Here is a 24172-nt window from a genome sequence, read left to right as displayed (position 1 = left end):
CGAATTGCTGTAAAGAAACCACTACTAAAGGACCGATAAGAATAAGAGACTTGCTTGGACCAAGAAACACGGGAAATGGACATTCAACCGGTGGAAATCTGTCCTTTGGTCTGATGACCCAAAACACACCTCCAGGCTGTGAAAGGGCTATTTGACCAATAAGGAGAGTGATGGAGTGCTGCGTCAGATGACCTGGCCTTCACAATCACCCAATCTCAACCCAATTGAGATGGTTTGGGATGAGTTGGACCGCAGAGTGAAGGAAAATCAGCCAACAAGTGCTCAGCACAAAACATTCTTCATGAAGCTGGTTGAGAGAATGCCAAGTGTGCAAAGCTGTCATCAAGGCAAAGGGTAGCTACTTTGAAGAATCTCAAATATAACATATATTTTCATTTGTTTAACACTTTTTTGGTTACTACATGATTCCATATGTGTTATTTCATAGTTTTGATGTCTTCACTATTATTATAAAATGTAGAAATAGTAAAAATAAAGAAAAACCCTTGAATGAGTAGGTGTGTCCAAACCTTTGACTGGTACTGTATATCTTTTTAAAATGTATTCATTCAGTTTCACAGTGCGGACCGATCAGAGGTCACCGTACCGAAATGATCAGTACCAATATGTGTACCGTTACACCCCTAATTGCTGGTGATAAGAGTTCATAATAGGGCCAAATATTCCATCCAGAGCCAAATGTGTTTCAACCAGACTCAGTCTCTGTGCTCTGCGCTGGCTTTTGAAATTCAGAAGCAGGTCTATCATAAATCAGTCAGTGTGTATTATTGAGTCAGTCAGTAGAGCTCACTGTTATGAAAGATAAGTTATGTCTTTACACTCTGTGTGGTTTAGCATTACTGTGGTTCAGGAGCTGTTACCCAAATGGCACTGTATTCCCTATGTAGAGCCTAATGATAGGAGAAATACTGTATGTACGGTTCTGACTGAGGTGGCTCCATTCATTTACTGACCACAATGAAATGAACCAAATGCTTCTTAATGCCACAGATTATTCCTTTAATCTAAATGATCCTATAATAAAATGTTTACACTGAGTGTACAAAACATTAGGAATCTTTTGTTTTTCCAATTCACCCTCTGAATGGCACACATACACAATCCATGTCTCAATTGTCTCAAGTCTTAAAAAATCATTCTTTAACCTGTCTCCTCCCCTTCATCTACACTGATTTGAAGTGGATTTAACAAGTGAGATCAATAAGGGATCATAGCTTTCACCTGGATTCACCTGGTCAGTCTGTCATGGAAAGAGCAGGTGTTCCTAATGTTTTGTACTCTGTGTATATTGTTCAATGTATTAACCCAGTCCCACTCCCTATCCTTTCAGCAATGGCCACAACCAGAAGGTCCACATGCACATGGTGGACCTGATGAGCTCCATCGTGTGTGAGGGGGATTCGGTCTCCCAGGAGCTGTTGGACACTGTCTTGGTTAACCTGGTCCCTGTCCATAAGGTGCAACATATTACCAACCAAATGGAAGAAATTTGATTGAAACATTTTCCAATAGGTGCCCTAATGAACACAACCCTGGCTTCACCTTTTTAAATAGTAAACACATGTTGGTGTGTGTTATTTTGTTTCTGATGTTTCGTTGTTTTTGTTTGAGCAGAACTTGAACAAGCAGGCGTACGACCTGGCAAAAGCTCTGCTGAAAAGGACTGCTCAGGCCATCGAGCCATACATAACTAACGTGAGTTGTCTTTGTGGATTGTGGTAAACACCCAATGTGTCTTGCTAACACTGCTGGGTGTTAACAGTATTACTGTTTTGTGTGTGTGTACGGGTGCAGGGTGTGATTATCAACAAATGTAGGTCTAGATTCGATTTCGACATGTTGACAATAAAGAGGTCTCACAGATTGAAATACTGTATTTTATATCAACAAATATGAGCCTCATACATTTGTTTTAATATAAACAACCAATCTCATTGATTCATGTCTTTCAAGCATCACATAGAAAAGTCAATGTTTTAACATGTAAAATGTACAAACACTGCAACACGTAGCCTACGGAATACATTAATTTTTCAATTGTTGGCTAATTTAATTCAAACATAGTCATTCATTTCAGTAGTAATTTCATGTCAGAAATTAAAAGACAGTTTGTTTGAATGTGATTCACTGAACAGAACTAAACAGAATAGGTATTTTTCATTGTCAACAGCTAGCATATACTGAAGGTAAATTGTCATTCAACAAATATGTAGCGTTAATCTGTGCGCTAGTTCATCTGTGTTTGTGTGTGTGTGTGTCTTTGGAAAAGAGGGAACAGTCCTGGCTGGAAAACTCTGCTGTAGAATCCATCTGCAGAGCCCTCTGGGCTCGGCTCTGCCTGAGCACATTCATCATTGGAGCCCACAGGAAAAGCCAGCGTGCGTGTGTGTGTGTCAGTGAAGAGAACAGACGTGTAACCCAGGCTGTGTTGTTCCTTCCCCCCCAAGTTCTTTAACCTGGTGCTGATGCTGGGGAAGACGTCGGTCAGCGACCTGTCGGAGCACGTGTTCGACCTGATCCTCGAGCTCTACAATATCGACAGCCACCTCCTCTTGTCGGTGCTGCCGCAGCTAGAGTTTAAACTCAAGGTAGCGACACTCCCTTACGCATGCACAGACAGACAGACAGACAGACAGACAGACAGACAGACACACACACACACACACACACACACACACACACACACACACACACATTACACCACTAACTGCCACTTGGAGCTTCTAGACAGCTCAGAGTGCTTTTAACACTGGGCTCAGAGTGTAGGATATGTTTGGTTGCATAACCTTTGATAAATTGCTGTGTTTATCCTTGGGCCCGACTCGGCATCGTTATGAGCAAAGCTGAGGTGCTGTGGAACGGTACAAACACAAAGCAGTGACTAATGATGCCAGTCAGTCATTGTAAACAAGCATTTGTTCTCAAGTGACTAAATAAAGGTTAAATGAAAAATAATGTAAACTGGTTTGTGAGTTGCCAAATCAATTTTATCTTACTTTTTTTCAGAGCAACGACAACGACGAGAGGCTACAGGTGGTGAAACTGCTGGCCAAAATGTTTGGAGCCAAGGACTCTGAACTCGCAGCGCAAAATAAACCTCTGTGGCAGTGTTATCTCGGAAGGTAAGAATATGCCGGGGTTTTTTTTAAATGATTTTTTAATCGTATTGCTGTCGTTTTACAATGTATGTCTTCTGTCTCCTACAGGTTCAATGACATCCACGTTCCCATTCGACTGGAATGTGTGAAATTTGCCAGCCATTGTCTGATGAACCACCCTGACTTAGCCAAGGACCTGACAGGTAGGATGGCATTGAATAAAATAATATGTTAGAAAGGCATTCATTCATTTTTAATTTGGTACGCAACCAGGTCCCGATTCAGACTTGATATAAGTAGACTCAAAATGGACTTACGTCAATAAAACATGGACAGATTTTTTTTAAACTTATGTCCATGTCAAGTCAACTTATCTCAAGTCTGAATAGGGCCCTGGTTGCATACCAAATTAAAAATGAATGAATGCCTTTCCAACAGATTATTTTAGGGTTATTCAGAGTTACTGTGGGCTGAAATCTTCATTGAGATATGCATGCCCAACTCCCGCTTTCACGCAAATCATTCATCAATGTCAATTGGTTGATTTGCGTGTCAATTTTAGTTGCGGCTACAGATCTCAAGTAAGGATTCCGCACACGTGGATGATCTTTTACCGTTGTCCCCACAAGTTATCCTAGACTTGTTGTTGGTGTCCTTTGTAGAGTTTTTAAAGGTGAGGTCCCACGACCCCGAAGAAGCCATCCGCCACGATGTCATTGTGTCCATCGTGGCGGCGGCTAAAAAGGACCTAGTGCTCGTCAACGACCAGCTGCTGAACTTTGTGAGGGAGAGGACGCTTGACAAGAGGGTGAGTTTTCTAATCGACTGTTTGAGTACGCTATGCAGAAATTTGGTCCTGTCCATTTTAGAATAAAAAAATAAGTAGGTTTGTCTGAACCAGAATGGTCCATAGGGCAGGAGCCTATCTCTGTTCCTGTAGCGTGAGTCAGCTTGATGTACAAGTACACTTGCTGGACAGAAGGTAGTCTATCGCAGGGCCTTACCTTGGCCTGTGGCGGTCATGAAATGTTGTCAGCTGGTTATTGTCATGCAAATGCCTGCCGGTCTCACGGTAATTGACCGTTATTTAACATAAACACCTTAAGCATCTCCAGGCCTCCACTCATACAAGCCGCTGATGCACGCCTTTGGAACATCTACATTTAAAAAAAAGTCTAATAAATACATTTAATATACACCATCACAATACATCCATTTTTTATTGTAGTCAGGTCTAAAGAAACATTATGATATGAAGAAAATGTATTTCAGAAGAACAGAATATGAGTTGGCCAGCCAACTGTAGCCTATGTTATCTGGCTATGCTCCATGCCATAGGCTGTAGGCTTATTAATTTAGCTGGCAAGATATGCTTAAGTCCTGTGCCATTATTTTATTTTATATGATTTTATAGTAAGAAGAATATAACTTAGCTGAATAAAATATAAATAATATTTTTCCATTATGGAGCGGCTGCGCATATGAAGTGGCTATGTTGATAATAACAGGTCCTATATGCTAGATTTAGAATTATTTGGCAACTTTAGTTGTGAATCATACAAACCTTAAAATGACTTAGAAATCAAAACGTATACAGACAAGTGACTATGTATGTGGCAGGGATTCCAGACAATCACAGAGTACAAAGGGAAAACCAGCCATGTCGCGGACACCGACGTCTTGCTCCCGGACAAGCTAAACAACATCTTTGCCTGTTTTTAGGATAACACAGTGCCTCCGATGCGGGCCGCTCCCGAGGGTCCTGGACTTCCTGATCACCAATGACTGCTTGGCCACGTACGCCTTCAACTCAATCATCAAGTTTGCAGGCGACACAACAGTAGTAGGCCTGATTACCAACAATGACGAGCCCAGGTGGAGTGGTGCCAGGAAATAAACTCTCCCTCAACGTCAACAAAGCGAAGGAGCTGATCATGGACTTAAGGAGACAGCAGAGGGAGCACGTCCACATCGACGGGGCTGCAGGGGAAAAGGTGAAAAACTTCAAGTTCCTCGGCATACACATCACTGACAATCTGAATTGGTCCACCCACACAGACAGTATGGTGAAGAAGGTGCAACAGTGCCTCTTTAACCTCAGGAGGCTGAAGAAATTTGTCTTGGCCCGTAAGACCCTCACATTTTCACAGTAAAACAAGTCCCATATCGACATAACCTGAATGGCCGCTCAGCAAGGAAGAAGCCACTGCTCCAAAACCGCCATAAAAAAGCCAGACTACGGTTTGCAACTGCACATGGGGACAAAGATCATACTTTTTGGAGAAATGTCCTCTGGTCTGATGAAACAAAATAGCCATGATGAACATCGTTATGTTTGGAGGAAAAAGGGGGACACTTGCAAGCCGAAGAACACCATCCCAACCATGAATAATGGGGGTGGCAGCATCATGCTGTTGGGGTGCTTTGCTGCAGGAGGGACTGGTGCACTTCACAAAATAGATGGCATCATGAGGAAGGAAAATTATGTGGATATATTGAAGCAACATCTCAACACATCAGTCAGGAAGTTAAAGCTTGGTCGCAAATGGGTCTTCCAAATGGACAATGACCCCAAGCATGCTTCCAAAGTTGTGGCAAAATGCCTTAAGGACAACAAAGTCAAGGAATTGGAGTGGCCATCACAAAGCCCTGACCTCAATCATATAGAACATTTGTGGGCAGAACTGAAAAGGCGTGTGCGAGCAAGGAGGCCTACAAACCTGACTCAGTTACACCAGCTCTGTCAGGAGGAATGGGCCAGAATTCACCCAACTTATTGTGGAAAGCTTGTGGAAGGCTACCCGAAAAGTTTGACCCAAGTTAAACAATTTAAAGGCAATGCTACCAAATACTAATTGAGTGTATGTAAACTTCTGACCCACTGGGAATGTGATGAAAGAAATAAAAGCTGAAAGAAATCATTCTCTCTACTATTATTCTGACATTTCACATTCTTAAAATAAAGTGATGATCCTGACTGACCTAAGACAGGGAATTTTTACTAGGATTAAATGTCAGGAATTGTGAAAAACTGAGTTTAAATGTATTTGGCTAAGGTGTATGTAAACTTCTGACTTCAACTGTACGTACTGTTTTACTCATTTCATATGTACAGTATATACTGTATTCTAGTCAATGCCATCCTATTCAACTATTGCTGTATATACAGTATACTATTCTATCCTACGTATTCTACAGATATACTGAATATTCTATCCACATACTGTCCATAATGTCTTTACATACCATCACATATCTCTCTATCTATATCTCTGTCTATATCTCTCTCTCTCTATATATATATATATATATATATATATATATATATATATATATATATATATATACAGTGAGGGAAAAAAGATTTTGATCCCCTGCTGATTTTGTACGTTTGCCCACTGACAAAGACATGATCAGTCTATCATTTTAATAGTAGGTTTATTTGAACAGTGAGAGACAGAATAACAACAACAAAATCAAGAAAAACGCATGTCAAAAATGTTATAAATTGATTTGCATTTTAATGAGGGAAATAAGTATTTGACCCCCTCTCAATCAGAAAGATTTCTGGCTCCCAGAAACTACTTATTTCCCTCATTAAAATGCAAATCAATTTATAACATTTTTGACATGCGTTTTTCTGGATTTTTTTATTGTTATTCTGTCTCTCACTTTTCAAATAAACCTACCATTAAAATTATAGACTGATCATGTCTTTGTCAGTGGGCAAACGTACAAAATCAGCAGGGGATCAAATACTTTTTTCCCTCACTGTATATATACACACACACACACACACAGTACCAGTCAAAAGTTTGGACACACCTACTCATACCAGGGTTTTTCTTAATTTTTGTACTATTTTCTACATTGTAGAAAAATTGTGAAGACATCAAAACTATGAAATAACACATGGAATCATGTAGTAACCAAAAAGTGTTAAACAAATGAAAATATATTTTCTATTTGAGATTCTTCAAAGTAGCCACCCTTTGCCTTGATGACAGCTTTGCACACTCTTGGAATTCTCTACACCAGCTTCATGAGGTATTCACCTGGAATGCATTTCAATTAACAGGTTAAAAGTTAATTAGTGGAGTTTGAGCCAATCAGTTGTGTTGTGACAAGGCAGGGGGGGTATACAGAAGATAGCCCTATTTGGTAAAAGACCAAGTCCATATTATGGCAAAACAGCTCAAATAAGCAAAGCGAAACGACAGTCCATCATTACTTTAAGACATGAAGGTCACTCTATCTGGAAAATGTCAAGAACTTTGAACGTTTCTTCAAGTGCAGTCGCAAAAACTATAAAGCGCTATGATGAAAATGGCTCTCATGAGGACCGCCACAGCAAAGGAAGACCCAGAGTTTCCTCTGCTGCAGAGGATAAGTTAATTGGCATTACCAGCCTCAGAAATTACAGCCCAAATAAATGCTTCATAGAGTTCAAGTCACAGACACATCTCAACATCAACTGTTCAGAGGAGACTGCATGATTCAGGCCTTCATGGTCGATTTGCTGCAATGAAATGGACATTAGACCGGTGGAAATCTGTTCCAAATTTGAGATTTTTGGTTCCAACCGCCGTGTCTTTGTGAGACGCAGAGTAGTTGAACGGATGATCTCCGCATGTGTGGTTCCCTCCGTGAAGCATGGTGTTTTGGTGTGTGGGTGCTTTGCTGGTGACACTGTCTGTGATTTATTTAGAATTCAAAGCACACTTAACCATCATGGCTACCACAGTATTCTGCAGCCATCCCATCTGGTTTGCGCTTAGTGGGACTATCATTTGTTTTTCAACAGGACAATGACCTAACACACCTCCAGGCTGTGTAAGGGCAATTTGACCAAGAAGGATAGTAATGGAGTGCTGCATCAGATGACCTGGCCTCCACAGTCACTCGACCTCAACCCAATTGAGATGGTTTGGGATGAGTTGGACCGCAGAGTGAAGGAAAAGCAGCCAACAAGTGCTCAGCATATGTGGGAACTCCTTCAAGACTGTTGGAAAAACATTCCAGGGGAAGCTGGTTGAGAGAATGCAAGGAGTGTGCAAAGCTGTCAAGGCAAAGGGTGGCTACTTTGAAGAATCTCAAATATAAAATATATTTTCATTTGTTTAACACTTTTTTGGTTACTACATGATTCCATATGTGTTATTTCATAGTTTTGATGTCTTCACTATTATTCTACAATGTAGAAAATAGTAAAAATAAAGAAAAACCCTTGAATGAGTAGGTGTGTCCAAACTTTTGACTGATACTATATATATATATATATATATATATATATATATATATATATATATATATATATATATATATACAGTGGGGAGAACAAGTATTTGATACACTGCCGATTTTGCAGGTTTTCCTACTTACAAAGCATGTAGAGGTCTGTAATTTTTATCATAGGTACACTTCCAGAAATCCAGAAAATCACATTGTATGATTTTTAAGTAATTAATTTGCATTTTATAGCATGACATAAGTATTTTATACATCAGAAAAGCAGAACTTAATATTTGGTACAGAAACATTTGTTTGCAATTACATAGATCATACGTTTCCTGTAGGTCTTGACCAGGTTTGCACACACTGCAGCAGGGATTTTGGCCCACTCCTCCATACCGACCTTCTCCAGATCCTTCAGGTTTCGGGGCTGTCGCTGGGCAATACGGACTTTCAGCTCCCTCCAAAGATTTTCTATTGGGTTCAGGTCTGGAGACTGGCTAGGCCACTCCAGGACCTTGAGATGCTTTTTACGGAGCCACTCCTTAGTTGCCCTGGCTGTGTGTTTCGGGTCGTTGTCATGCTGGAAGACCCAGCCACGACCCATCTTCAATGCTCTTACTGAGGGAAGGAGGTTGTTGGCCAAGATCTCGCGATACATGGCCCCGTCCATCCTCCCCTCAATACGGTGCAGTCGTCCTGTCCCCTTTGCAGAAAAGCATCCCCAAAGAATGATGTTTCAACCTCCATGCTTCACGGTTGGGATGGTGTTCTTGGGGTTGTACTCATCCTTCTTCTTCCTCCAAACACGGCGAGTGGAGTTTAGACCAAAAAGCTAAATTTTTGTCTCATCAGACCACATGACCTTCTCCCATTCCTCCTCTGGATCATCCAGATGGCCATTGGCAAACTTCAGACGGGCCTGGACATGCGCTGGCTTGAGCAGGGGGACCTTGCGTGCGCTGCAGGATTTTAATCCATGACGGCGTAGTGTGTTACTAATGGTTTTCTTTGAGACTGTGGTCCCAGCTCTCTTCAGGTCATTGACCAGGTCCTGCCGTGTAGTTATGGGCTGATCCATCACCTTCCTCATGGTCATTGATGCCCCACGAGGTGAGATCTTGCATGGAACCCCAGACCGAGGGTGATTGACCGTCATCTTGAACTTCTTCAATTTTTTAATAATTGCGCCAACAGTTGTTGCCTTCTCACCAAGCTGCTTGCCTATTGTCCTGTAGCCCATCCCAGCCTTGTGCAGGTCTACAATTTTATCCCTGATGTCCTTACACAGCTCTCTGGACTTGACCATTGTGGAGAGGTTGGAGTCTGTTTGATTGAGTGTGTTGACAGGTGTATTTTATACAGGTAACGAGTTCAAACAGGTGCAGTTAATACAGGTAATGAGTGGAGAACAGGAGGGCTTCTTAAAGAAAAACTAACAGGTCTGTGAGAGCCGGAATTCTTACTGGTTGGTAGGTGATCAAATACTTATGTCATGCAATAAAATGCAAATAAATTATTTAAAAATCATACAGTGTGATTTTCTGGATTTTTGTTTTAGATTCCGTCTCTCACAGTTGAAGTGTACCTATGATAAAAATGACAGACCTCTACATGCTTTGTAAGTAGGAAAACCTGCAAAATCGGCAGTGTATCAAATACTTGTTCTCCCCACTGTATATGTATATATATTGCATAAAAGGAGATTACCGTGACTCAACGGTCACATGGAATTTTACTGCATTCATGACTCATTACTAGGGCTGTTGCGGTGACCGTATTACCGCCACACCGGTGGTCACGAGTCATGAAGGCAGTCAAATTCCACATGACTGTTTAGTCAGGGTAATTAGGCTTTTCTAAGCTCTGATGCTGCTGCTGGTCTTTAGTAGCCTACCAAACTTGCTAACTGCCTGGTACTCAGCACTCTATTGTCCCTCTAATCACTCTGACATTTACATTTACATTTAAGTCATTTTGCAGACGCTCTTATCCAGATCAATGCAAATGTGTTCGAAAATCTAATCAAACATTTAATGAGAGCCCATGAGCTCATGTTGCGCAACATTTCTATAGGCTATGCAATTGTGGGAGAAAACAGAGTGATAGCCGCTAATAAAAAGAGGAGGATCCCATCAGCTTTCTATAGGCTAGGCCTACTATATTTATTTCTCATCTTTCCTAATATTAAGCACATTGCTTATACAGTGGGGAAAAAAAGTATTTAGTCAGCCACCAATTGTGCAAGTTCTCCCACTTAAAAAGATGAGAGAGGCCTGTAATTTTCATCATTGGTACACGTCAACTATGACAGACAAAATGAGAATTTCTTTTCTAGAAAATCACATTGTAGGATTTTTAATGAATTTATTTGCAAATTATGGTGGAAAATAAGTATTTGGTCAATAACAAAAGTTTCTCAATACTTTGTTATATACCCTTTGTTGGCAATGACACAGGTCAAACGTTTTCTGTAAGTCTTCACAAGGTTTTCACACACTGTTGCTGGTATTTTGGCCCATTCCTCCATGCAGATCTCCTCTAGAGCAGTGATGTTTTGGGGCTGTCGCTGGGCAACACAGACTTTCAACTCCCTCCAAAGATTTTCTATGGGGTTGAGATCTGGAGACTGGCTAGGCCACTCCAGGACCTTGAAATGCTTCTTACGAAGCCACTCCTTCGTTGCCCGGGCGGTGTGTTTGGGATCATTATCATGCTGAAAGACCCAGCCACGTTTCATCTTCAATGCCCTTGCTGATGGAAGGAGGTTTTCACTCAAAATCTCACGATACATGGCCCCATTCATTCTTTCCTTTACACGGATCAGTCGTCCTGGTCCCTTTGCAGAAAAACAGCCCCAAAGCATGATGTTTCCACCCCCATGCTTCACAGTAGGTATGGTGTTCTTTGGATGCAACTCAGCATTCTTTGTCCTCCAAACACGACGAGTTGAGTTTTTACCAAAAAGTAATTTTTTCGTTTCATCTGACCATATGACATTCTCCCAATCCTCTTCTGGATCATCCAAATGCACTCTAGCAAACTTCAGACGGGCCTGGACATGTACTGGCTTAAGCAGGGGGACACGTCTTGCACTGCAGGATTTGAGTCCCTGGCGGCGTAGTGTGTTACTGATGGTAGGCTTTGTTACTTTGGTCCCAGCTCTCTGCAGGTCATTCACTAGGTCCCCCCGTGTGGTTCTGGGATTTTTGCTCACCGTTCTTGTGATCATTTTGACCCCACGGGGTGAGATCTTGCGTGGAGCCCCAGATCGAGGGAGATTATCAGTGGTCTTGTATGTCTTCCATTTCATAATAATTGCTCCCACAGTTGATTTCTTCAAACCAAGCTGCTTACCTATTGCAGATTCAGTCTTCCCAGCCTGGTGCAGGTCTACAATTTTGTTTCTGGTGTCCTTTGACAGCTCTTTGGTCTTGGCCATAGTGGAGTTTGGAGTGTGACTGTTTGAGGTTGTGGACAGGTGTCTTTTATACTGATAACAAGTTCAAACAGGTGCCATTAATACAGGTAACGAGTGGAGGACAGAGGTGCCTCTTAAAGAAGAAGTTACAGGTCTGTGAGAGCCAGAAATCTTGCTTGTTTTATAGGTGACCAAATACTTATTTTCCACCATAATTTGCAAATAAATTCATAAAAAATCCTACAATGTAATTTTCTGGAGAAAAAAATTCTCTATTTGTCTGTCATAGTTGACGTGTACCTATGATGAAAATTACAGGCCTCTCTCATCTTTTTAAGTGGGAGAACTTGCACAATTGGTGGCTGACTAAATACTTTTTGTCCCCACTGTATTTACAACAGGAGTATAGCCTACCTGGCTGCCATGAAAATATACCACTGAGAAAAGCGTCCTCCATATGCTATTTAAGTGCATAGATGACATGTATTTTTTCCCGCTGCCCCTGTTTTGATACAGGTGGATGATAATGGTCCATTCTAAATCAAAACAAATGTCACACATATATTATTTAGTATATGTTTTGACAAGATTAAATCAAGAATAGTCTGATGGGTGACAATATTAGCCTTTCACTTGTGAATGATATATTATCACTTGTGAATGATGCCCAGCATAAGAAACAATGCCTAGCCCATAGGCCTATATATTTTAATAAGGTTTGTATCACAACTAAAGTGGACAAATAACTTCTTAAAATTAAGCACATTAATCTGTTTTACAAGGGGTGTAGAGCCTAACTGGCATATAAACTCAGCAAAAAAAGAAACGTCCCTTTTTCAGGACCCTGTCTTTCGAAGATAATTTGTGAAAGTCCAAATAACTTCACAGATCTTCATTGTAAAGGGTTTAAATACTGTTTCCCATGCTTGTTTAATGAACCATAAACAATTAATGAACATGCACCTGTGGAACGGTCGTTAAGACACTAACAGCTTACAGACGGTAGGCAATTAAGGTCACAGTTTTGAAAACTTCGGACACTAAATAGGCCTTTCTACTGACTCTGAAAAACAGGACGGACAGTGGATCGTCCTCGTAGTAGCAGACCACGTGTAACAACACCTGCACAGGATCGGTACATCCGAACATCACACCTGCGGGACAGGTACAGGATGGTAACAACAACTGCCCGAGTTACACCAGGAACACACAATCCCTCCATCAGTCCTCAGACTGTCCGCAATAGGCTGAGAGAGGCTGGACTGAGGGCTTGTAGGCCTGTTGTAAGGCAGGTCCTCACCAGACATCACTGGCAACAACATCGCCTATGGGCACAAACCCACCGTCGCTGGACCAGACAGGACTGGCAAAAAGTGCTCTTCACTGACGAGTCGCGGTTTTGTCTCACCGGGGGTGATGGTCGGATTCACATTTATCGTCGAAGGAACTTGTTCAGTTTATATCTCAGTTGCTGAATCTTGTTATGTTCATACAATTATTTACACGTTAATTTTGCTGAAAATAAACCCAGTAGACAGTGAGAGGACGTTTCTTTTTTTGCTGAGTTCATAAGCATCGTGTGAGTTTCAAGTTTGGGGAAGTTAATTTTCACCATAAAATTGCATCTTTATAATAAAAGCATTTCATGCATAATGCCATTTGCGGTCACTTTTGATAATGGTGTTTTCCGCTAATGGAACATTCGCTCTTATAGCCTACTACCATGTGTGCATTGCTGCGCTTATAATGTGAAGAATAAGCCTAATAGTTTATCAACATTTTAAGCTAAACGTTCTGATCTGTTGCGTCAGCCACATTGCATAAAAAATGTTTTTTGATGCTAGTGTTTGTATTAATTTGGGATCTATCGCATCCCACAACTGTCCCAGACTGTGTTTGGAATATTTATTTCTCGCACAGAATACAATAGGTCGACTTTTGTACTATGGGTATAGTAGATTGACATAGGCTAATTATTTTGCTGTTCGTTAGGCCTACTCATCTTGTTGGCTGACGAAAAGAAAATGTGGACAGTTCTTCCAATATCTTCAATATGCACCTCGGAATTGGATAACGACCCGTGCAGTTGCGTCCCCGATGTGTCTGTCTTAACTTGTAGCCTGTGAGAAAGACCCGATCACGTGACGGAGAGCTGTGTGAGTGAGAGGGAGAAGGGCACAACGCAGCACGCAAAATGAATATATTTTTTTGGGGTTGAATTACAGCCACAAAGGGCATGCCGCCATGAAATTCGAGGCATTATCAAGTGCTTGTCAAATTGTGAATGAGAGACGATTGGAGTGTGTACAGCCTGCGCAAAAAACAAAGCAGAGCTCATGCCTTTCAAGCAACTTTTTTCAAATCATCATTGAGTCTCATCATGGAGCCTTACAATGTATTAAAAATCCACACATATAGCCCAACGTTTGTAGAACAACTAAAGTTACATTAAATTACACTCTATTACACTCTAAATTAAGCATATAGGAGTACCTATCTCTTTGTTAACCACTCAACACAGAATAGCCGCATGTGCGCACTCCCTCAAGACAGTTGGAGAAAATATTTATATTTTATTCAGGTTTGTTCAATTGTATTCTTCATACCATAAAATAATGGCATGGAATTATAAGCAAATCTTGTCTGCTAAATGAACTAGTGTAGCCCACAGCCATTTGGCATAGCCACATCAGGACCTAAAATAAGGACAACTCAGAGTTTGCTATTATTTTCTTCCGAAAGAGTATACATTTTCTTCACATCATGCTTCTTTAGACCTGTCTAAAATAAATAATGGATTTATTGTGAAGGTGTAGGCTATATTACATGGATTCATTAGACTATTTAAAATGGCTTGTAGGCTATGTGTGGAAGCCAGGAGATGCTAAATGTGTTTATGTTAATTAACGGTCAATTACCGTGAGACTGAAAGTTATTTGCTTGACAATCACCGGCTGATGAAATTTCGGGACCGGTAATACAGTCACCGCAACAGCCCAAGCCTTACCCCCAATCCATCTCCTTCATGCTGAGTGCCAAGCAGAGAGGCATCGGGTATAACTCTACTGGACATAACCTCCAATCTTCCAATCTCAGGGCGGACACTCTAACCACAAGGTTGATTGATATTTTCATTGATTTTATTTGCCAGTAAAAAGAGAACATACAGTGAGGGAAAAAAGTATTTGATCCCCTGCTGATTTTGTATGTTTGCCCACTGACAAAGACATGATCAGTCTATAATTTTAATGGTAGGTTTATTTGAACAGTGAGAGACAGAATAACAACAGAAAAGTCCAGAAAAATGCATGTCAAAAATGTTATAAATTGATTAGCATTTTAATGAGGGAAATAAGTATTTGACCCCACTGCAAAACATGACTTAGTACTTGGTGGCAAAACTCTTGTTGGCAGTCACAGAGGTCAGACGTTTCTTGTAGTTTGCCACCAGGTTTGCACACATCTCAGGAGGGATTTTGTCCCACTCATCTTCTCTAAGTCATTAAGGTTTCGAGCCTGACGTTTGGCAACTCGAACCTTCAGCTCCCTCCACAGATTTTCTATGGGATTAAGGTCTAAAGACTGGCTAGGCCACTCCAGGACCTTCATGTACTTCTTCTTGAGCCACTCCTTTGTTGCCTTGGCCGTGTGTTTTGGGTCATTGTCATGCTGGAATACCCATCCACGACCCATTTTTCAATGCCCTGGCTGAGGGAAGGAGGTTCTCACCCAAGATTTGACGGTACATGGCGCTGTCCATCGTCCCTTTGATGCGGTGAAGTTGTCCTGTCCCCTTAGCAGAAAAACACCCCCAAAGCATAATGTTTCCACCTCCATGTTTGACGGTGGGGATGGTGTTCTTGGGGTCATAGGCAGCATTCATTTACATTTACATTTAAGTCATTTAGCATTTAGCATTCCTCCTCCTCCAAACACGGCGAGTTGAGTTGATGCCAAAGTGCTCCATTTTGGTCTCATCTGACCACAACACTTTCACCCAGTTCTCCTCTGAATCATTCAGATGTTCATTGGCAAACTTCAGACAGGCCTTTAAATGTGCTTTCTTGAGCATGGGGACCTTGCGGGCGCTGCAGGATTTCAGTCCTTCACGGCGTAGTGTGTTACCAATTGTTTTCTTGGTGACTATGGTCCCAGCTGCCTTGAGATCATTGACAAGTTCCTCCTGTGTAGTTCTGGGCTGATTCCTCACCGTTCTCATGATCATTGCAACTCCACGAGGTGAGATCTTGCATGGAACCCCAGGCCGAGGGAGATTGACAGTTATTTTGTGTTTCTTCCATTTGCGAATAATCGCACCAACTCTTGTCACCTTCTCACCAAGCTGCTTGGCGACAGTCTTGTAGCCCATTCCGGCCTTGTGTAGGTCTACAATCTTGTCCCTGACATCCTTGGAGAGCTCTTTGGTCTTGGCCATGGTGGAGAGTTTGTAATCTGATTGATTGATTGCTTCTGTGGACAGGTGTCTTTTATACAGGTAACTATACAGGTAACTTTAAGAGTGTGCTCCTAATCTCAGCTCGTTACCTGTATAAAAGACACCTGGGAGCCAGAAATATTTCTGATTGAGAGGGGGTCAAATACTTATTTCCCTCATTAAAATGCAAATCAATTTATAACATTTCTGACATGCGTTTTTCTGGATTTTTGTTGTTGTTATTCTGTCTCTCACTGTTCAAATAAACATACCATTCAAATTATAGACTGATCATTTCTTTGTCAGTGGGCAAACGTACAAAATCAGCAGGGGATCAAATAATTTTTTCCTTCACTGTACTCACAGTACATACATTTGACTGGGATGTCACAAAAAAGTCTGACTTATTTCCATTGTGGTCCCTAAATTCCATGGTGCAAAAACATTACAACATTACATAGATACAGATAGATTATATAGTTAGACACATTACATAGATACAGACATGAAACAATTGTTCTATTCCTTGATCATTAGCCAGGTCAGTGAGTTGGTGCCAAACAGAGCATCTGTTTTCTGAAATCTCTGTCATTGTTGCCATGTTACATGTTCTGTTACTCAACCCTCCAGCATAACTGGGTGGGGAGAATATATGATGCTATGACAGCAGTAGAATCGACCTGTGCTATAATGCTGAGAACGCTGTCTTTGTGAACTCTCTGAAGAAAATTAATTAACAACTAGGCATATACTTTTTTTGTTTAAATCTGTGTGCTTTCCCCCTTTTTGGGGAGTGTACATGGACACTGTTTGTAGGGGTGTGATGGTGTTCACACTCACGGTTCAGTGCGTTTCACTGTATTGAGGTCACAGTATGTTTTTTTCACTCTATTGTCCTGACATAAGAAATCATATTCAGACCAGACAAAAAAATAGATTTATTATGAAACATTCCCAAGTTTACTCAACAAGTTTACTCAACATCATAAACTCCTATTATATATATTTTTTTCTTCATACAATTGCATCATTAATATGGGCAGTCATGTGATTGTATTAGAGAGTGTGTCGAGAGAGAAGACCTGGGGTAACGTTAGTCTTCACATGCAAATGGAAGTCCATGCTGCACAATTCAAACACATCCAAAGAGTTCACTTTGTCTCATGCTTGATTGTTAGGGATAAGGCCTATAGCACTGCAAAGGTGAACTCTTTGGATGTTTGAATTGTGCAGCATGGACTTTCATTTACTAACGTTACCCCAGGTCTTTTCTCTCGACACACTCCATTTCTAGCTCTAATACAATCCAGACAGACTTTAATCATTCGGCTAGCAGAAATTAATAAGTTAAACCATAACTCATATCTCCTCATAGCGTATGTATTTCCCAGAGAGCTCTCCGAAAGGATTCACTATGTCCCGACTATTGACCCATGTGAATTACCCTAACGCAGCCCTTCTCTTCTCCTTGTCTTTAATCTTCAGCTCCCTGTCTGTCTGCTGGGGGATTATTAACACATCGTTGACCTCCATCTATTGTCTGAAACATTAGGGCGGTGTCTGACATGACACCCAATTCCCTATGTAGTGCATTACTTTGGCCAAATATAGTGCACTATATAGGGAGTAGGATGTAGGGTACAAGAGAATAGGGTACTACTTTTGGCCAAAGTAATGCACTATATAGGAAACTAATTGGATGCGCGACATGTGTACACCCTGCCCCCCAGGACGCCTTTTCCCATTTTCTAAACCTCCTTTTTACGCTCCAAAATGAGTGCCATTTCTGACTCGCCCTAGGCTCGTATAGTAGCCTTAGCCAGTCCACTGTGCTCAGTGAGTTAGCTTCCTGTGTTCTTCTTCTCCAGTGGAGGGTGCGTAAAGAGGCCATGATGGGTCTGGCTCAGATCTACAAGAAGTACTCTCTCCAGGCAGAGGGAGGGAAGAAGGAAGCCTCCAAACAGATCTCCTGGATCAAGGACAAACTGCTCCACATCTACTACCAGAACAGCATCGATGACAGGTTGGTGTATAACACATCTATAACACACCCACAACACAGCTATAACGATCTACTAGAACAGCATCGATGACAGGTCCACGTATAACACATCTATAACACATCTACTACTAGAACAGCATCGATGACAGGTTGGTATATAAAACATCTACTACCAAAACAGCAGAGATGAAAGGTCAGTTTGATTTTGCAGTACTGAAGTCATATTCCGTTTTGCCATCGACTGCACTACTCAGCCAGGCAGTCTGGATGCAGAACACAAACAGTTGATGAGATCTCGTAGTCAGACATCCAAGCTGACTTGTTGAGATTTAAAAAAAATCCTTGCCTGTTAGTAGCTAAAGAGGGATAAGCTCATTAAACAGCTCTTACTGAGAGAGACCATAGCCTCCTAGTGAGAGAGGATCTGATTAGAGCACAGCACAGACACACGTTTAGCAGTCAATTTCAGATGGGCCAAATTGGACTTACCAGCCGTTCTGAGGTTTGGCAATGCACACTCAGAGCAAGCTTAGAAATCGTAGCTCTAAGCCATGTGGAGCAGTGAGTTGTCATTATTTATATAATTTGGCAAGCAGGGTTGGGGTCAATTCCATTTCAAATTCCAGTCTATTCAGAAAGTTAGCAAATTCCAATTTCACATTTTTCTCATTGAAAAGCATTGATGAGAATTGGAATTGGAATTTTAGTGTACTTCCTGAAATGGCTGGAATTTAAATGGAATTGACCCCAACTAAGGTTGCAAGAGATGTGGACAGCTCAATGGTTGTGCCAGGGTCTGGTGTAGTGGTAGCGCTGCTGACCAAAGACTACATATGCCCTAAAGCGGTAGGGGTTCAAGCCCCGATTATGCCTTACTTTCTCTACATTCCCTGTAATCTGTCTTCCCATTTCATTCCTTCTTTAAAAAACCTCCTAAAAAAAGAAAAAAGAAATGCGTCCTTTAAAATAACTAAATGAAGAGTATTTCTTGCAAACATGCAACACATTGGTTGAGCTTCATTGTGACAACAAGACAACATTGTTGCTGTGTTTGTGCCACAGGTTGTTGGTGGAGCGCATCTTTGCCCAGTACATGGTTCCTCACAACCTGGACACCACGGAGAGGATGAAGTGTCTGTATTACCTCTATGCCACATTGGATGACAATGCTGTGAAGTGAGTTCACTAACGTTACACCTACACCATGGTCGTGTTCATTAGGACACGCAACAGGAAACGTTTTTAAACATTTTGCTCCAGAAAACAAAAATGTGCATTTCGTATTAGTCCATGTAGTCCCTCCCTGTTTCAAAAATTTCCTCCATTTGGTCCTTAATGAACATTACATTTTGACTTAAATATTTTGTATGATCATTGAATTGGCACCCATTTTTTGCTGCAGCTATACAGGTACTGAGTTGTATTTAATTGTGCCCTTGACTTGTTTTCTGGGTATCTACCAGAGCTCTGAACGAGATGTGGAAGTGTCAAAACATGCTCCGGCATCACGTCAAAGATCTCCTGGATCTGGTCAAACAGCACAAAGTAAGGAATATGTTTGTGTCATCGATTTCTGTTTTGTTTTTAGATGGTATATAAGTATCACGTTTCAGGAGAAGACCCAGATGCAGATACTGTCGAAGTAACAAAAGTTTATTACAAAAACAGGGGGCAGGCAAACGACAGGTCAAGGGCAGGCAGAGGTCAGTATTCCAGATCAGAGTCCAAAAGGTACAGAACGGCAGGCAGTCTCAGGGTCAGGGCAGGCAGAGGTCAATAATCCAGGGTGGTGTGACAAGGTACAGAATGACAGGCAGGCTCAGGGTCAGGGCAGGCAGAATGGTCAAAACCGGGAAAACTAGAAAACAGGAACTTGAGAATGCCAGGAGCAAGTGGAAAACCGCTGGTAGGCTTGACGAAACAAAACGAACTGGCAACAGACAAACAGAGAACACAGGTATAAATACACTGGGGATAATGGGGAAGATGGGCGACACCTGGAGGGGGTGGAGACAATCATAAAGACAGGTGAAACAGATCAGGGTGTGACAATAAGTTGTCTTTCACTCAACATTTCCTGGGTAATTTCAATTAATAATACTGTATATCCATTTATTCTTGAAGAATAGAACTTATAAAAGCCGCATGAGTTGTTTGATCATATCATAACCCAAAATATAAGGTTGTATTTCTCCATTATTTAGGTTTTGTTGTCATTTCAGTCTTTGAAAACAGTGTATAGCTTCAAAATATGTTTAAAACTATGTCAATCTTACGGACTGTCAGTCCTTGCATCCAAAGCTGTGTCTATGAATTTGAAAATGGTTACAATTCTCAAGCTGTATACCAAACCAAATGGTATAAAGTGGGGTGAATTACAGGATTGTGGATTGAAATGACAGGTAAAATGTTTGTTTTCAGAGCGAGTCCTACCAGAAAGCAGTGTTTGCCAAAGTCATGATCATCACACGTAAGACTGTCCACTCAGTACAGACACTCTTGATGCAGGAGAATAGTTATGTTCCCATAGAAATAAAATTAGAACATTTATATTATATATGTGTGTATATACGTGTACTTTATCTCTGTGGTTCCTCCTCCATGAGTTTAAAGGGGCCATCTTTGCTCGTTTTAACTAGGAAATCTGCCAGACCCAGGCAAAGCCCAAGACTTTGTGAAAAAGTTTGCCCAGGTGCTGGAGGAGGATGAGAAGATCAGGAAACAGCTAGAGACTCTGGTCAGCCCCGACTGCTCCTGCAAGCAGGCCGAGGGATGTGTGGTAAGACGACGTCGTCATCATTAAGTCATAGTTGTTGTGTCGATGCCTGGCACTCTTACAGCCCTCCTACATTACAGCCATCGGGCGTCCGGCATTGCCATCAGCCATTGAAGGAATGCTTCCTTTGAAATCAGTCAAATCTGCTATACTGCCTGCGTTCAGGTTGCATCGCGTCCAGAGTCAAGAATCACAGAGGTTGAATTCTCAATGGCTGACGTGCGCGTTCATTCTATCTAGTCAATATGCCTGCATATGACCTTGACTATACACAACTGGTTATTTTTGATTTATTAAGTCAAGAAGCTACTAGCTAGCAGAAACTCTAGCTAGCTAGCTACATTGACTATGTTCACAATGTAAACAAAAGCAACTTGTCTAATTAGAGGATCATTTAGTTGCGAAAAACTGGACCACAGCTATTATACTTACGCAGAATCGATGAATATGGTGCAGTAGGGGAAAATATAATAAATACGCTCTTCCCCTCTCAAAACAACACGCTCTGTGTAGCAGGTAGAAAGTCACATTGACGCGGCGCTGATGGCAACAAAACGCATATAGTGTAGTGAAGTGTTACCAGTGTCTTGTTCCTTAGGCACCAAACAGATGCAAATGGACTGAAACAGGGAAAGGACTACCAGCCCGGTCCTTTCCAATAAGAAAATGACATTTAAATTTTCCATTGCAAAGTGTTTTCCGTTGCGTGCCCAAATGAACGCAACCCGGGGATTCAAATATTTAGTGGACCACTGAAGGGGTCAGTCCGTTGAATAACTAGAACTCTAAAAGGACAATTAGGTTCAGGAATGGCAACTTAAATGACCTATACAATTATTAAATGCTTTTATAAAGCTGACATATATTTATATCATTTATAAGAAAGCTTCTTTGTTACTAGAGAATGATTGCCTCATTATATCATAGAAATGTCCTCTCCACTATGCCCTCTATCAGCGACTTCACTCCAGTATTTTGCAACCCACTAATAATGGTGGAAAGTGTGAATGTCATTGCTGCTAAGTCTCAGCAGGATAATGGAACATTCATCTATTAGTTAAGTCAGTAAATTAGCAGCTTGTAGATAAATGTGCTAAATTGTTGTTAAATATGTTAATTATTTGTCTGGCGTCTCCAGGGTTGTGTTCATTAGGGCATAAATCACTTTGCAACAGAAAACAAAAAATGTGTCATTCTCATTGGACAAGTTCAGATTGTATAAAGTTGTATTTGTTTAATTGCCTAGCCGACTGAACATGGTCCAGGTGATTACTATTTAAGAGAATGTGTGCCCAAAGCACATTTTTGTTTTTGACCTAGCACTAACACACCTGATTCAACTAAATGGCTTGATAATGAGTTGGAATCAAGTGTGTTAGTGCTAGGGCTAAAACAAAAATGTGCATTCCTTTGGATCCCCAGGACATGGATTGGGAAACAATGTGCCTACTTAAATTAAGGTGATACAGTGCCTTCAGAAAGTATTCACACCACATTACTTTTTCTAAATTTTGTTTCATTACAGCCTACATTTTAAATGGATTACATTTTGATTTTGTCACTGGCCTATACACAATACCCCATAATGTAAAGTGGAATTATGTTTTTAGAAATGTTTAGAAATTAATTAAAAATGAAAAGCTGATGTCTTGAGTCAATAAGTACTCAACCCCTTTGTTATGGCAAGCCTAAAATAAGTTCAGGAGTAGAAATTTGTTAAACAAGTCACATAATAACTCTGTATGCAATAATTGTGTTACAGAGTTTAATGGCTGTGATAGGGGCTAAACTGAGGATGGATCAACAACATTGTAGTTACTCCACAATACTAACCTAATTGACAGAGTGAAAAGAAGGAAGCCTGTACAGAATACACATTTTCCAAAACATGCATCCTGTTTGCAACAAGGCACTAAAGTGAAAATGTGGCAAAGAAATTGTCTTTATGTCCTGAGTAATTCAACACAACACATCACTGAGTACCACTCTTCATATTTTCATGCATCATGTTATGGGTATGCCTGTTATTGGCAAGGACTAGGTCGTTTTTTAGGGTAAAAATAAACGGAAAGAGCTAAGCACAGGCAAAATCCTAGAGGAAAACCTGGTTCAGTCTGCTTTCCATCAGACACTGGGAGACAAATTCACCTTTCAGCAGGACAAAAATCTAAAACACAAGGCCAAATATATGCTGGAGTTGCTTACCAAGACGACATTGAATGTTCCTGAGTGGCCTAGTTACAGTTTTGACTTAAATCGGCAATGGCAATACTTGCAAATGGCTGTCTAGCAATGATCAACAACCAACTTGACAGAGCTTGAAGAATTTTTAAAAGAATGTGTTTGTATAATCCAGGTGTGCAAAGTTCTTATAGACTTACCCAAAAAGACTCAAAGCTGTAATCGCTGCCAAAGTTGATTCTAACATGTATGACTCAGGGGTGTGAATACTTATGTAAATTAGATATTTTTATTTCATTTTCAGTAAATGTGCAAACATTTAAAAAATATATATTTTCACTTTGTCATTATGGGGTATTGTGTGTAGATGGGTGAGAAATATATATTTTATCAATTTTGAATTCAGGCTGTAATACAACAAAATGTGGAATAAGTCAAGGGGTATGAATACTTTCTGAAGACACTGTATGTCGTCTGTGTCATGACTGGACTGTCTCTTCCTCCCCACCGCCCCACAGAGAGACATCACTAAGAAGCTTGGAAGCCCCAAACAGCCCAGCAACCCCTTCCTAGAGATGGTCAAGTTCCTGCTGGAGAGGATCGCTCCTGTCCACATAGACACTGAGTCTATCAGGTACACACACGCCTTGACACATTCCATCAGGTGTCTAGTCTGGTCTTAGTCCACTGAGCACAGCCTTTTTCACCAGTGCCTAGAGTTTTTCGAGGTCAGGTCATTTGGTCAGGAAAAACCCCCACTATTCTCATGCATGTCCTAGCCCGCTAATCCTAACCCTCTGCTCTGTCTGTCTCTACACAGTGCCCTGGTCAAGCAAGTGAACAAATCTATCGAGGGGACAGCCGATGATGATGAAGAAGGCGTGCCAATTGAAGACGCCATCAGAGCTGGCCTAGAGCTGTTGAAGGTAACACACACACCAGCGCATGCACACACACATACAACAGGGTTTCCATTAGCTGGCTTTTGGCAAAAATAAATAAATGA

The 24172-nt window shown here is 41.1% G+C and overlaps 1 protein-coding gene across 4 annotated transcripts in view; it reads left to right on the top strand.

Annotated features, from left to right (window-relative positions):
- pds5b (PDS5 cohesin associated factor B) overlaps window positions 1–24172 on the top strand; it is an 86020-nt gene that overhangs the window by 36038 nt on the left and 25810 nt on the right. For all 4 annotated transcript variants that reach the window (XR_006658211.1, XM_041874303.2, XM_041874294.2 and 1 more), the window contains exons 6-18: window positions 1352–1478; window positions 1636–1716; window positions 2469–2609; window positions 3028–3143; window positions 3228–3322; window positions 3782–3927; window positions 18076–18230; window positions 19272–19385; window positions 19673–19754; window positions 20631–20679; window positions 20849–20988; window positions 23685–23800; window positions 23987–24092. Coding sequence is in view for 3 of the 4 variants with exons in the window: in XM_041874303.2 (XP_041730237.2) it covers window positions 1352–1478; window positions 1636–1716; window positions 2469–2609; window positions 3028–3143; window positions 3228–3322; window positions 3782–3927; window positions 18076–18230; window positions 19272–19385; window positions 19673–19754; window positions 20631–20679; window positions 20849–20988; window positions 23685–23800; window positions 23987–24092 (1468 nt within the window). In the remaining variant the exon portion in view is untranslated. The remainder of the gene's footprint in view (window positions 1–1351; window positions 1479–1635; window positions 1717–2468; window positions 2610–3027; window positions 3144–3227; window positions 3323–3781; window positions 3928–18075; window positions 18231–19271; window positions 19386–19672; window positions 19755–20630; window positions 20680–20848; window positions 20989–23684; window positions 23801–23986; window positions 24093–24172) is intronic.

This window comes from Coregonus clupeaformis, chromosome 5 (genome assembly GCF_020615455.1).
Source record: "Coregonus clupeaformis isolate EN_2021a chromosome 5, ASM2061545v1, whole genome shotgun sequence".
Taxonomy (NCBI): domain Eukaryota; kingdom Metazoa; phylum Chordata; class Actinopteri; order Salmoniformes; family Salmonidae; genus Coregonus; species Coregonus clupeaformis.
This window is presented reverse-complemented; position numbering and strand designations above follow the sequence as displayed.